The following is a 12,638-nucleotide window of genomic DNA, read 5'->3' on the forward strand; positions in this document are numbered from 1 at the left end:
ACACACACACACACACACACACAGAACTCAACATGATGGCAGGCAGTGCGGGGAGGCTGGGACAAACCTGAGTCCTCTTACTGGTTTAATTAAAAAACATTATTTGAACCTTTTTTTGGCACAGATGATAACAAGCCTGTCCCAATGCACAGTTCCACTGAGGGGGGAAAAAACCACACCAGGCAATTAAAGACTAATTTACTCATCAGCCAATTATTCACCCAAGCCTTTCTTGGATCTGTCTTGTGCAGTCCTGTGAGGCCTTTCACTTCAGGCGGGTCATTATTCACCGAGTGCCAGGACTGCCAGGACTGGAAAATCAGGGAGTGAATGAGACACGCAACATTGATTTCCAGAGAAAAAGCTCTCCTGCTGCAGATTAGAGCAGATCTTTACCGTGACACCTGGACGGGAGGGAATATCTTTCAAAAGAGGGAAGGAGTCGTGTTAATTATCAATTTCTGATTATGTTTTATTAACTTCTTATTCTCTTTTATTCTTGGGGGGGGGGAAGGACACAATCTTTAAAAACTAAAAATTAGTCAGTATTATAAACAGTGGGTAACAATGTGTGATGACAAAAATGATACCCACAGATGATTTACACCAGAAATGCAAACATTTGAGAGACAAATACAAAATCTTTTCATTTGTCTACTTAAAGCTGTTCGGTCATAGTTTTTTCCTTTTTCTTTTTTAAATCAGCCCACAACACAAACTCACTCTTTGCTGTGTTGCTTAGTTATACTCCTCCACAAATGATACACTTCAACAGTCTGACAAAAACAAAAACAAACAACACCCACATCTTGGTAATGTATGCTATTCAAACTCTCTTGCTGCATTTTTGAATCCAAATATGATATGATGAAACATAAGCGTTTAGCAAGCTGACAAATTTACATTTAATTTGTATCCAAATGTTTTGTGCTGTGGGAGGGAGAAATAAACAGACTTGTCACACAGACGAATGAAAAGTTAACAAAAGAACTTAAATTTGAACATTTCTGCTTTGGTTAAGAAGATACCAACATAAACAGCAGGTACACTTGAGTAAAGCGCTAAAAAGAGTTACACTTTGGTTCATATGTACATGAGAAAACCTGAAAATCCTGACTTCTCTTAAAAAAACAAAACAATCTCCGTTTTGTTTTTTTAAGTGGAGATGCACACTGGTTTGTTGAGTGTTGCATCTTTAAGATGCTTTCTACTTCCCCTCACGTCTGGTTGTGAAACAGACCATTAAGTGAGCGAATGAAGGGATTTTGTCACGATGGAGTGCAGCGAATCTTAAAAAACAGGCAGTGAAAAGGAAGGATTACAATTTATTGTCTGAGTCAGCCCAAAGTTACTAGAACAGGACAGCCAGCTGTTATGATCTTGCACCAGTTAGTTTTGTATACTCATTTACAACACTGTCACAAGAAAACGACGACACATGAAGCGGAACTGGACAACTGAAACTGTATATTGGTTAGTGATATTTCCCTAAGTTATCAGCGCAAAACAAAAAGAAATAAAACAAAAACAAGTTTGAGGCTGTTTTCAAAAACCACAACAGCAGCTAAAAAAGGTACTATACCACCGTTACACTCAATTCTGTGTAGTAAAACCAATAGTGTTAACAAGAAGTTATGCCCCAAATATGTAAAAATACTTCACTATTATATGGACTGTGTATGCACAGACATACAAACGTTATAGGCAGTTCTTGTAAAGACCGTAAACCAGAGGAAAGAGTCATGAAGAGGGATATTCTTCCACGCACACAGCCTATTTTTACCTGCAGCACAGGATAGTAGTGGAATAGCATTGTCATCACGTCAGATGTTAAAGGTTAAGCCGCTCTGAGGAGCTTGCTACTGCTAAAGCCGCGAAACAACTAAAGAAGCATTAGGGCCTTATATTGTGACAAAACATCTGTTCCTGTGCTTATCTGTAGAAAAGATGGGAATGATTTTCCAGTCATCAGAATGTGAAACTCAGTCATTAAACTGAGAAAAATGTATTTTGCCAACAATCATAAAATACTTGATGCCAAAGTAATGTTTTAATTCACTTCTCAAATTGACTATATTGCCCCTCGAGATGGAGTGCGTATGAGTCAGACGGCAGTCAGACAGCATTAAAGAAATGAAGGGATAAAAACAGACCGGAGTTCGAAAACCGAGGCCTGTTTAATTTTAGTGTTGCTTCTCTGTTCCAGACGCCGAGGGAAACAGGAAGTTCGCTGACAGCTGTGACACCTACTGGCGTGAGACATAAACACAATGATCAAGACTAAAACTAAGCGGACAGCGCTAAGAGACTCTCAGATGTTCCATTAAATGAAGGAGCTAGAGGTATTTTCTTTTTGAGGCTCTTGAACGTTTTTTTTTTTTCCCCCCAAACACAGCTAATCTCACTCAGCTGCAGAGAAGAAAACCAGAGAGAAGATGTTAAGAGGAAACAGCTCATGGGATCATAGTCTAGTTTATTACTTGTTTAAAATTAAATGATAACAAAAAAAAAAGCTGAATAGCTGTTAGCCGTCTTCAGAAAGCTTTGCTCAAAATGATCTGAGGAGATTTAGATGACAAAACGAAACGAAAAAAAAAAGACAAACAAATGTAGAACACACTGACCCTAATGTCTAAAAGAGGGTTACCTGAGCAAAATGTTCAGTACAGCGAAAAACTAAATGAAACACGCAAAACTCAAAATTCATCTCCATGTATGTACGGTATGTGTCAGGTACATACATGATGGGCGGGGGGGGAGGGCAGGATATTTAGAAACACCTTTCAATATAATGCAGTCCAATGCAACACAACCAACCACTACAAAATATAGTTAAAATCAACCCCTAATATCAGGATTTGTTGTACGGCTGGATTGCATTCTGTGTAGAGAACGTTGTTACAAACCTGTTTGCTATTTTAATATATGATTAGAAAACCTAAATATTCGCTAACGCACGTCAGAAGCACTTCAGAGAGTCCTCTAAAGTGTTTCCCATGCTGCACCATTATCCAATTTTAACTTGGTTACACACAAACTCGATGAGTAGGCTGGAAAATTGACAGAAATTTCCCACGTGGACCACCAACTTAATTGACCTACATGATTATTTATCAGTTTGTTGTTCGGTTAAACCTCCTCATGATTTGAAGTCTCTTTTCCTGTGGGCACTGTCCGTGTTATTGCACAGTATAGGAGTTTACCTGCTGCTCACACGTGGCAGCTGTACTGTTGAACTGACTGCTTTAAAAAAACAACAACAAAAAAAAGGATAAATGCAGTTTGTGACTTGTGTGAAGTCTTTCACACTCACGCACTTCTGATGTTTACGAACACACTTTCTTCCCTCCGTGTTGTGTCGAGCCATGGTTCATTAAAAAAGGCACCCCGAAAATGAAGCACCGCAGTGTGTTAAGCGTTACGCCGCCTGGAAACTGCGGCAAGGTGAGGGATGGTTTAGATGACTCTTGGACACGGAGAAATTAAGCTTTAAGTGGGGCAGGAAAACTGGTGATAATGATGGTCCTGGTTGTGATGGGTCAGGCGTGCTGTACTACCAACTCCTGTCCTATGAAACGGCGCAGGCGCTCCAGATACTGACTGTACAATTCAATGTCGTTGTGTCCCGCTCCCTCCACCCAGAGAGGCTCCACAGCCTTGGGGCAGCGCTCGAACAGAGCCAGGCCGTGGGAGAAGTCGATCACCTCGTCCTCTGTCCCGTGGATGATGAGCACCGGGGATGTGATTTTGGACACTTTCTCTATGCTAAAAAAAAGGGGGAAAGAGAAAAAGACTGTAAATAAACTGATTATTTATTTACCCACTGCTATAAAAGATCATAAAACAGATTGCATAGATCAGGTCAAGAGTGACGTACAGATGGAATCATAAAAGGCTGGCTCTGTGGATCAGGTCATAAAAAAGTGACATCATGGTTGGTCAGTGTACTGGACTTAAATATCTTAATGGATCAGGGAAGCTTTATTTTTGTCTGGACTGCTACAGGAAATTGTTATTGGCTATGAAACATGTTTATTGCTTTGAAGCTAAATGCAATATTTTCCTGTCATTATTTTTATTTAGCAAAAACAGAACAAAGTGTGCCATCAGTGACTAATAAATAATGGAGCATCTCCAGAGATGGACCCTCATCAAATGAGAAATAACAAACTAAACTTTTTTGCAAGATAGTCAGAGCTGCAAAAGTTTTCATTCTTCTTCAAAGTATAATCACGTCATTTCATGAACATTGGGTTAATACACAAATAATTCATTCTGCCACCACATACTATACTGTATTAATATAACATAATTTAAATTCTTTGAGCGTTGGAGGAGGTGTAGGAGTATTACCACAGTGCAAAAAATGTATAAAGAAAAAATATAATTTACAAAATTTGTTTTCTGAAAAAGTTAGTGTGGTTTTAATTACAGAACCTTTATTTCCACTCTGAATGGTAACGTGTATTTCATATGTGGGTTGAATTGGAAATTTGGACATAAAACTTACAAACAAAGTATAGATATCAGTTCAAGAGGATATACAAGTGGTACATATTTGTTGAACACACGAATTAGGAAAACGATTATTGAATATTACCGTAGATTATATACGTTTATTTATCCCACAACGGGGAAATTCCACTTGTTACAGCAGCCAAAAGAAAAAAGTGTAATATACCACTCCAGAACGTAGAAAGAAGTAAACAGGGGAAAAAAACAACCCAGAGTATCAGTTGGCCTCTACAATACCAAAAAAACAGCAATCACAACACGAGTGTACAGATGTTCACAACAACAGTATAAGGTGAGAAAATTTCAATAGGGACTGATATAAAAAATATTGCCATGTAATCGAAAGGAAATATAAAATACAGATTTTAAACTATTGACATGATCAGGTGAATATTGATCAAAGGAAAGTGACCCATCATATAAATAATATTACACAAGTAAGTGACCATGGTATATAATGAACTGCAAGGTATAAATGAATACATACTGTAGGTATGTATCATTTATACCTTGCATATGTGCCTGTAGGTATGTAGTTATAGAACATTTGTGTACCAGGAGACAGTCTATAACTTATATAATATAATAAGTAGAGAGAGAAGTTGTAGAAATAAATAAGTGTATACTCCTTCCTGCTGCTTTTTGAACATCCATTCATTATCTGGAGCCGCTTATCTTCATCAGGGTCATGGTGGGGCTGGAGCCTATCCCAGCTGACTTTGGGTGAGAGGCAGGGTACACCCTGGACAAGTCGCCAGGCTCATCCACACGGCACATAGAAACTAAAAACAAAACATTCACAGGTCAGGGCCGGCCCTAGGCTTTAGTGGCCCTAAGTAGTTTTGGCCACAAACACTCCTACTGCCTTCAACAAACTGCAAATAGAGATGGACAAATGAATTAACATAAAATAAAATCTCTCGTTGTATTTGAGGGCTGACACGTAGCTACACAAATTGTTCACAGACCGGGTGATTATACACTAATGAAAAACATTACTTATGAATTTCATATTCCATTCCTGCCAATATTACTCTTAAATCTTACACACTCGACCTTTAACCCATTTAATCCCAAATTTTTCTCAGACACAGAAAAATATCCAAATCATCTGTCATTAGTATCCCTTTGAAAAATCCATCATAATTTTTAGAATTTTCATGGAAAGGTGTGTGAAAAAAAGTGTGTTTTTTGATCGGTCACAATTGTGACAGGTGGGGTACTGTGTTGTAAACAAACCATTGGACAGACTGAATATCGGTCTATTTGACCTGTGCACTGAGTGTGTTTGTGTGTGTGTATACATCCTTATATCAAAAGGACTAGGTTTTATCCCTTAAAAGTTCCAGCATTGCCTCTAACGCTCTCTTATTGTTAGTGTGAATATTTTACATATAAGCCTTATACATGCTTATATATATTATTACTCGATATCATAGTCCTTGGCAAAACACGGTCTCGTTTCACTGTGTACTGTGTATATTGTTGAAATGACCAAACCCTACCTTGAACCTTGAACCTTGAAAGCCTTCAGCCTCACTGATTCCCAGCAGGTATTATCTTTGTTGACAACATTGTTATTTTCAGGTGAGTATACACTAATAACTACTAATATTCCATCTGAAATATGGTTTAAATCTTACACACTCGACCTTTAAACTGAGCGTCAGTCTAGAAATAGGAAGATTATATTCTATATTATTATATCGCACACCACTGTACTGTGTTAGGTTGAAATGAACAATAACCCTGCTTTCAACCTTGAAAAGCCTTCAGCCTCATTCATCCCATCAGGTTTATCTTTGTTGACAACAATTGTTATTTTCAGGTGAGTATACACAATAACTACTAATATTCCATTCCTGCAAATAGATACGCTTAAATCTTACCTACTCGACCTTTAAACTGGAAAGTCAGTCTAGAAATAGGAGAGATTATTGTTATATTTTTATCAGCACCACTGTACTGTGTATATGGTTGAAATGACATAAACCCCGCCTTGAACCTTGAACCTTGAACCTTGAAAGGCTTCAGCCTCACTGATTCCCAGCAGGTATTATTCATCTTTGTTGACAACATTGATTAATCAATCATTCTATTCACCAACACTAATGAGGTGTGATGACGCCGCGTCAGTTCAGACACGTCACCTCTGATAACAAGTTTCCCTTAATTGTCCGATGGAAACTGGCTGCGTCACTTCCTGTCAGCTGTCGCTTCCGGATGCGGTGAAACGGCGGAGGGTCGGGACACACACACACCAAAACACACACAGAGAGACCCACACAGCAACAGCAACGTATGTGGATCAATTTAAATGGCAAACGACATCCGTAAAAGTCCGAGGACACGCGGCGACGTCCACAATGTATCCAAGGAGACACAGACACGCGTCGTGGACTGTCCGTGTTTATGTCTTCTCGCTAGCTTGAAGCCAGCTCCGCGTTAGCTGCTACGGCGCAGACCGACAGGACAGACAGACAGACAGACAGACAGACAGACAGACAGGCTGTCTTCTTGTCTCTTCTTGTCTCTTCTTGTGTCGGGTGAAGTATGACTTCTCCTTACCGCTCCTCTTGATTTAAAACACTCCCTTTTTTTTTAAAATACCGACAGGGGGGAACCGTGTTTGTTTTATAGCGTGAACACGGCGTTTGTTTGAGGTCAGGGTTGTCTTCTCAGTTTCTTCACTGTCAGGAGACAAACTGAAGTTATCCTGGAGTCAACCTGGACAAAATGGATGAGATGTGGACTACGGAAAACACAGCAGCTACGTCGTAAATAACTCTCTCTCCTGTCAGCCGCTACCTTTTTTTATTTCCTTCTGCTGACAGGCACTTCACACAACAGTCCTGTGTTTGAGTTTGGACTCAAGTGGGGGAAGGAGTGAGTGAGTGTGGTGTGTGGTGTGTGTGTTTTGTTTTTATTCGCACCAGACTCTATTTGACTTCTAAAGTTCAACAGGTAGGTCTACACTTGTTGTCATACATATTATATGTATCTATGTGTGTGTTGTTTGAACTTTGCGGCCCCCCCTTCAGTAATTACTTCCCAATTGGCTTGTCTGTTATGTTAATTATTAACTCTTAAAGTGTGTTTTTAGTTAAAGAGTTATTGTCTTTATGGTTCACCAGAGCCTGTGTGATTTGCTTATTTACGCCGTGTGTTCGTTTTAGTGTGCAAACAATTAAGCAACCATAAATGAACTATTTATTTGCTTTATTTCTCGTCTTTTGTTTCAAGAAAAAACACAATTTTCTGTCAAAAATGCCAAAATCTATCAGGAAAATTCAATAACGTACACGCCGTGCTGTATGTCTAATATAATAATAATCTTTATGCAAATAGAAACATTTCTATCATGCCATACTTTGTAATAAGCATCTCATTGTGTGAACACTGGGATGAGTGTGATTTCAACGGCACAGTGTCCTCTTGTCGTCCTCCAGCGTAGTGAAGGATGAATGGCCTCTCTCTCAGCGAGCTCTGCTGCCTGTTCTGCTGCCCACCATGCCCGGGCCGCATCGCAGCCAAGCTCGCCTTCCTGCCGCTTAGGCCCACGTACGCCTTTCTTCCAGACCCAGAGCAGTCCCTGGTGCGCTAGGGGCAACGGGGACGTCTAACTTGCGGGTCCGGGCACGCGAGCGTTTCCGGGGCTATAGAGGGAGATGGAACTCCACCTGACGGAGCGAGCGGAGTTTCAGTACTCGCGAGGAGCTGGATATGACAGAGGTGTTCCTCACTCGATCCAGCGAGGAAACCGAGTCGGCTGCATGTACATTCGCTGCGTACCTAATGCCAGGTGGGTGTTTTAAAAGTTTAGCTACTCTTTCTGCCAACTTCTGATTGACTGACTGACTTTTTTTTTTATACATCTATGTTATAAACCACGGGGCCTGACCTTTCTTATTCATTTTATGACAGTGTGTCACGCTTCCAGTTTTCCACTCCCTGCTTTAATGTCCGTCTACTTCCACTCACACCCAGGTCTACATCCTCGACTTGTTTCCCTGTTGACTCAGCTGACGCTGAAGATTTTCTCTTCCTGCTTTTCCGTGTATAGCTGCCATTTTAACCGTTTCCTTTATTGTTCAGAAGTCTTTCCGTTCGTATCGTTCTCTTTTGTTCCTGTGGGGTTTCTAGGAATTTGAATGTTCAGTTTGGACTGCACTCGTTATTCTGGTTGTGATAACGTCGTAATAATAAAGAAGGATCACGCTCAGCGACGGGATATCAGTTCTCACTTTGTTTCTGTGTCATCACATCACTGAATTCACTTAGCAGGGATTGGTTGTTTTGTGAGAAATGATTGTATCATTTCCCCTAAGCGAACTTATATTTAATGTCCTGAGGTTTAAAAGTTTAGTTTATACTCACTCGCACTGTGCCGCTGCTGATTAATTTACCAAATCAATAAAAAGACATGGACAGGCTTGTGTTCAGTCTGTTGTATCTTGTATTAATGTCTATATAGTATTACCCTAGAATGAATCCAAACTAGACCTGATATGCACAGTCATTGTTATGAGTGGAGAGGCCACGAGCAAAGCCCGGGCTATATGGGTTCACTAAACAAAACCACTGAGGGAGCATCTCAAAACCAGTCAGTGTGTAGAGAAAGTATCCGATTTCCTCAGGGAGCACACACTGCATGCATGAATAAAAGGCAAGGCTAGAGTACCAAGCTTTTATAGTCGATACCCTGCTTCTCAGGTTGTACAAAATGTCTAGAAGTAAGAGTCCTTCTGCACGAGTCCATCGTGGTAAACCAATCCTCCAACCTACAGCCCTTCTAGACAAGACTTATTGGCATAGGAGTCCAGTAGCGTCACTCTGTTTATGTTAACAACAGGTTTCTTATGGTTTGATTCAGTGTAGAGTTCCAGGTCGGGTTCGTGGATGGAGAATGTGATAAACTTTCCAGTGTCTACGCATATACTATAGCATGTGCTCTCGACGATAGATGTTAATTATTCTTTGTTTGGTTTACTGTGGTGTTTTCTAGCCATCGTAGATCTGTAGAAAAGAATCACTATGTTAAATAATGTAAGGATACTGCTGTTTATTTAATGAGGTATTAATGTATTATAGTATATTAAAAAAGCTAAAGGTTACAGCTAAACCTAATGTTATTGTATTAGTGGATCCGTCTTCTCCAGTCTCCATTGTCCTTGGGCAAGAAACTAAACCCAAATTGCTCCTGAAGGCTCTGCCATCAGTTGTGATTAGTTACTTTCCGATGATCAGTTGGCCCCTTGTATGGCAGCCTCTGCCACCAGTGTACAAATTGTGACATGTAATGTATTGCACTTTGAGCGACTAGAAAGACGCAGGTCCATTCAGTATAAAGTACATGTCAGTACTAGAAAGTTTGAATTTGTGCCTGTGAACTATTGGTCCAAATAACTAACCTGTCCTACCCTATGTGCGTCCTTTCAGATTTACAGTGCTCTTCTCCCACGGTAACGCTGTCGACCTGGGCCAGATGAGCAGTTTCTACATCGGCCTTGGCACTCGCATCAACTGCAACATCTTTTCCTATGACTACTCAGGCTACGGTGTCAGCACTGGCAAGCCCACCGAGAAGAACCTCTACGCAGACATTGATGCTGCCTGGCACGCCCTGCGCGCACGGTGTGTCTGATATAATTGGCCATATGTGTCCTTCAAGGGATGATTTATTATACAGTGTTTGCTCTGCTGAGCATAGTGCAGAGTTTAGTTAGGAGCAAATCAAACCATATAAAAAAAAATGTGGACGTATTCAATATGTACTGCTGCTGTGCATGACCTTAAATAGAAGCCAAAAAAAAGGGTGACAAAGTAATTACATTTATTTTTCAGCCAAGAAAAAGATTGTGATGAAGGGTTGAATCAAGGTGGCAGAGGTTGTGATCGGGACAGAGCTGGGGACGAATCAGATCAGAGCAGGCGGGGACAGGTACCGTGGGAATAAAAGAGTTAGATGGATGGATGAAGAGAGGGGAGGCTCGGGGGGAGATGTCTCTCAAGGACGCTGTCGTGTGATAAAGTGTCTTCATGTGAAAGCGGAGCTGCCTTAATTGCACTGTAGCCCGGGAAGACATGACACTGCAGAGTATTGACTAAAGGTTGGTTGAGGTGAATTTACATTTGGGTATTGCTGTCACTCTTCACTCTGGATTGCAGTAGGATGTATAGAATCTGTTTGTTTTCAGAGGAAGTTCTGTACCATGCAGCCAAGTATTTCATGGCACAGCGTCTTAGCTGTTCTATAAGTGTTTCTCGTCTCTTTTGTCTTCATCAGGTATGGCATTAGCCCTGAGAATATTATCCTTTATGGACAGAGCATTGGTCGTACCCACTGTAGACCTGGCGTCACGTACGAGTGTGCTGCCGTCGTTCTTCATTCACCTCTAACATCCGGCATGAGAGTGGCCTTTCCAGATACAAAGAAAACATATTGTTTCGACGCTTTCCCCAAGTAAGTCTCTGCAAAGTGTCGGTTTCTTTTCTCTGCCCTTTTTCAACCAGCCTTTAATATAATATGTTTGACATGTTCCTGTATTTTTCTGTTTAAATACAAACTAAAAATATGTGAATTAAATGTGGCAGGGTAGGATTAAGTTGACATGTTTTGAGATCCAAGAGAAAGAAGTCTGTATTCTCCTCTGTGTCTATCTCTGTCTCCTATGATCTTTAAATAAGGTGTTCATTAAAACATGAAACACCACAGACTATTTTGCGGCCACTTGGCATTTCTGCATAATAACAGATCTTCAAACAGAAGAGTATAATTGCCACTTACACAGGCAAACATCTGCACTGAAAGCGCTCCTCCTATCCGTTTCAAGTCATATTTTGGTCATATTCTTCGTTTCAGTGTCATTTTTATTTTCTTAGATGTGAGTAGGTCGTCCAAATACTTCAGTAATATTTCAGAGCCGCTCACGCCCCAGAAGTTTGCAACGTACAGCGACCATTCTCGTCTTTTCCAACATGACATTCTGCTGTGTTCAGCTGCTGCTCACATTTGTCTCAGGTTATGAGCATCATTCCACATGATAATGTCAGATGTAATGATCCTCATCACATCACATCACATCAATATTACTGACCTTATTATGCTGATAAGATCCAGAGTTAATCAGCCTAGAACTCTCAGAATCAGTAAATAATAATACATGAGGTGTATGGATTGAATCCACTCACGTGTACTTTTGCAGCGGAGTTACATTGTTAGGTCGCAGATTGGGAGCAGAGCTATTTCCTGTCACTATTGAATAGCAAACACTGCTACAGGAAATAAACCTGGGCCAATTCAGAGTAACAGCCTTAAATTATCATTGTCTAAGCGAAACCTGTGGGAGGAGAGTTTTTTTTTCTTGGCTATGTTATTATCTGCTACAGCACATTTGATATGAATAATGATCTCTATCACCTTGCACCTTAAAGTGACCTTGCATGAGTGTCTGTTAGTTATTGGTATGCCGTTACCACAGTGTATGACTTAACAGCCTGTTACTTTCATTTGACCCTTTTTAACATTGAGTCGTAATATCGCAGAAGCAGGGGGCTGCTTGTGTTTTTGGCCTTGTTCGTGTCAGATATTCTTTTCGGCTTCATATTCGTTCTAAACTCCTATCATGAAGAGATTTGGTGCTCGATTGTAATGTGGGTGTTCGCTGGTTGTTACTGTGTGTTTTTTATTTTTAAACCTTGGCCCACTAAACAGTTGACTTGGCCTGGAAAGTAACAACGCACAGTAGTGCTATCATTAGTGAGACTCTATCCCTTCTGTTCTTGTTGTCAGTTTAGTTTCAGTGGCCGAGTGTGACAAAGGTCAATAGCAGCCAACGCCAGCCTTAACAGAGTCTAGTCCCAGATGGTACAAGTGGGTGAAGAGCAGAGGTGGTAGGAAACCAGGGAATGTCTCGCTGTGTGTGTAGTGAGCTGAGAAAGCCTCCAGTGTTCGCCTGTTGTTCAGATTCAGAGTGGGCAGCTGGCATCCCTCCATTGCGTTGTGTGTGTGTGTGGTGTGGTGTGTGTGTGTGTGTGTTGTGTGTGTGTGTGTGTGTGTGTGTGTGTGTGTGTTGTGTGTGTGTTTGTGTGTGTGTGTGTGTGTGTGTGTGTGTGTTTCAGAA

At 40.7% G+C, this 12,638-nt stretch overlaps 1 protein-coding gene and 1 pseudogene across 1 annotated transcript in view; one reads left to right on the top strand and one right to left on the bottom strand.

The window, feature by feature from the left end:
- Nucleotides 1-532: 532 nt before the first annotated feature.
- abhd17ab (abhydrolase domain containing 17A, depalmitoylase b) overlaps nt 533-12,638 on the bottom strand; it is an 18,220-nt gene continuing 6,114 nt past the window's right edge. The window contains exon 5 of the mRNA XM_010730186.3: nt 533-3,765. Coding sequence (XP_010728488.1) covers nt 3,540-3,765 — 226 coding nt within the window. The 3' untranslated portion in view covers nt 533-3,539. The remainder of the gene's footprint in view (nt 3,766-12,638) is intronic.
- LOC113747952 (alpha/beta hydrolase domain-containing protein 17A-like) lies at nt 7,449-10,997 on the top strand (annotated as a pseudogene).

The sequence above is a fragment of the Larimichthys crocea genome, chromosome XVII, assembly GCF_000972845.2.
Source record: "Larimichthys crocea isolate SSNF chromosome XVII, L_crocea_2.0, whole genome shotgun sequence".
Classification (NCBI taxonomy): Eukaryota; Metazoa; Chordata; class Actinopteri; family Sciaenidae; genus Larimichthys; species Larimichthys crocea.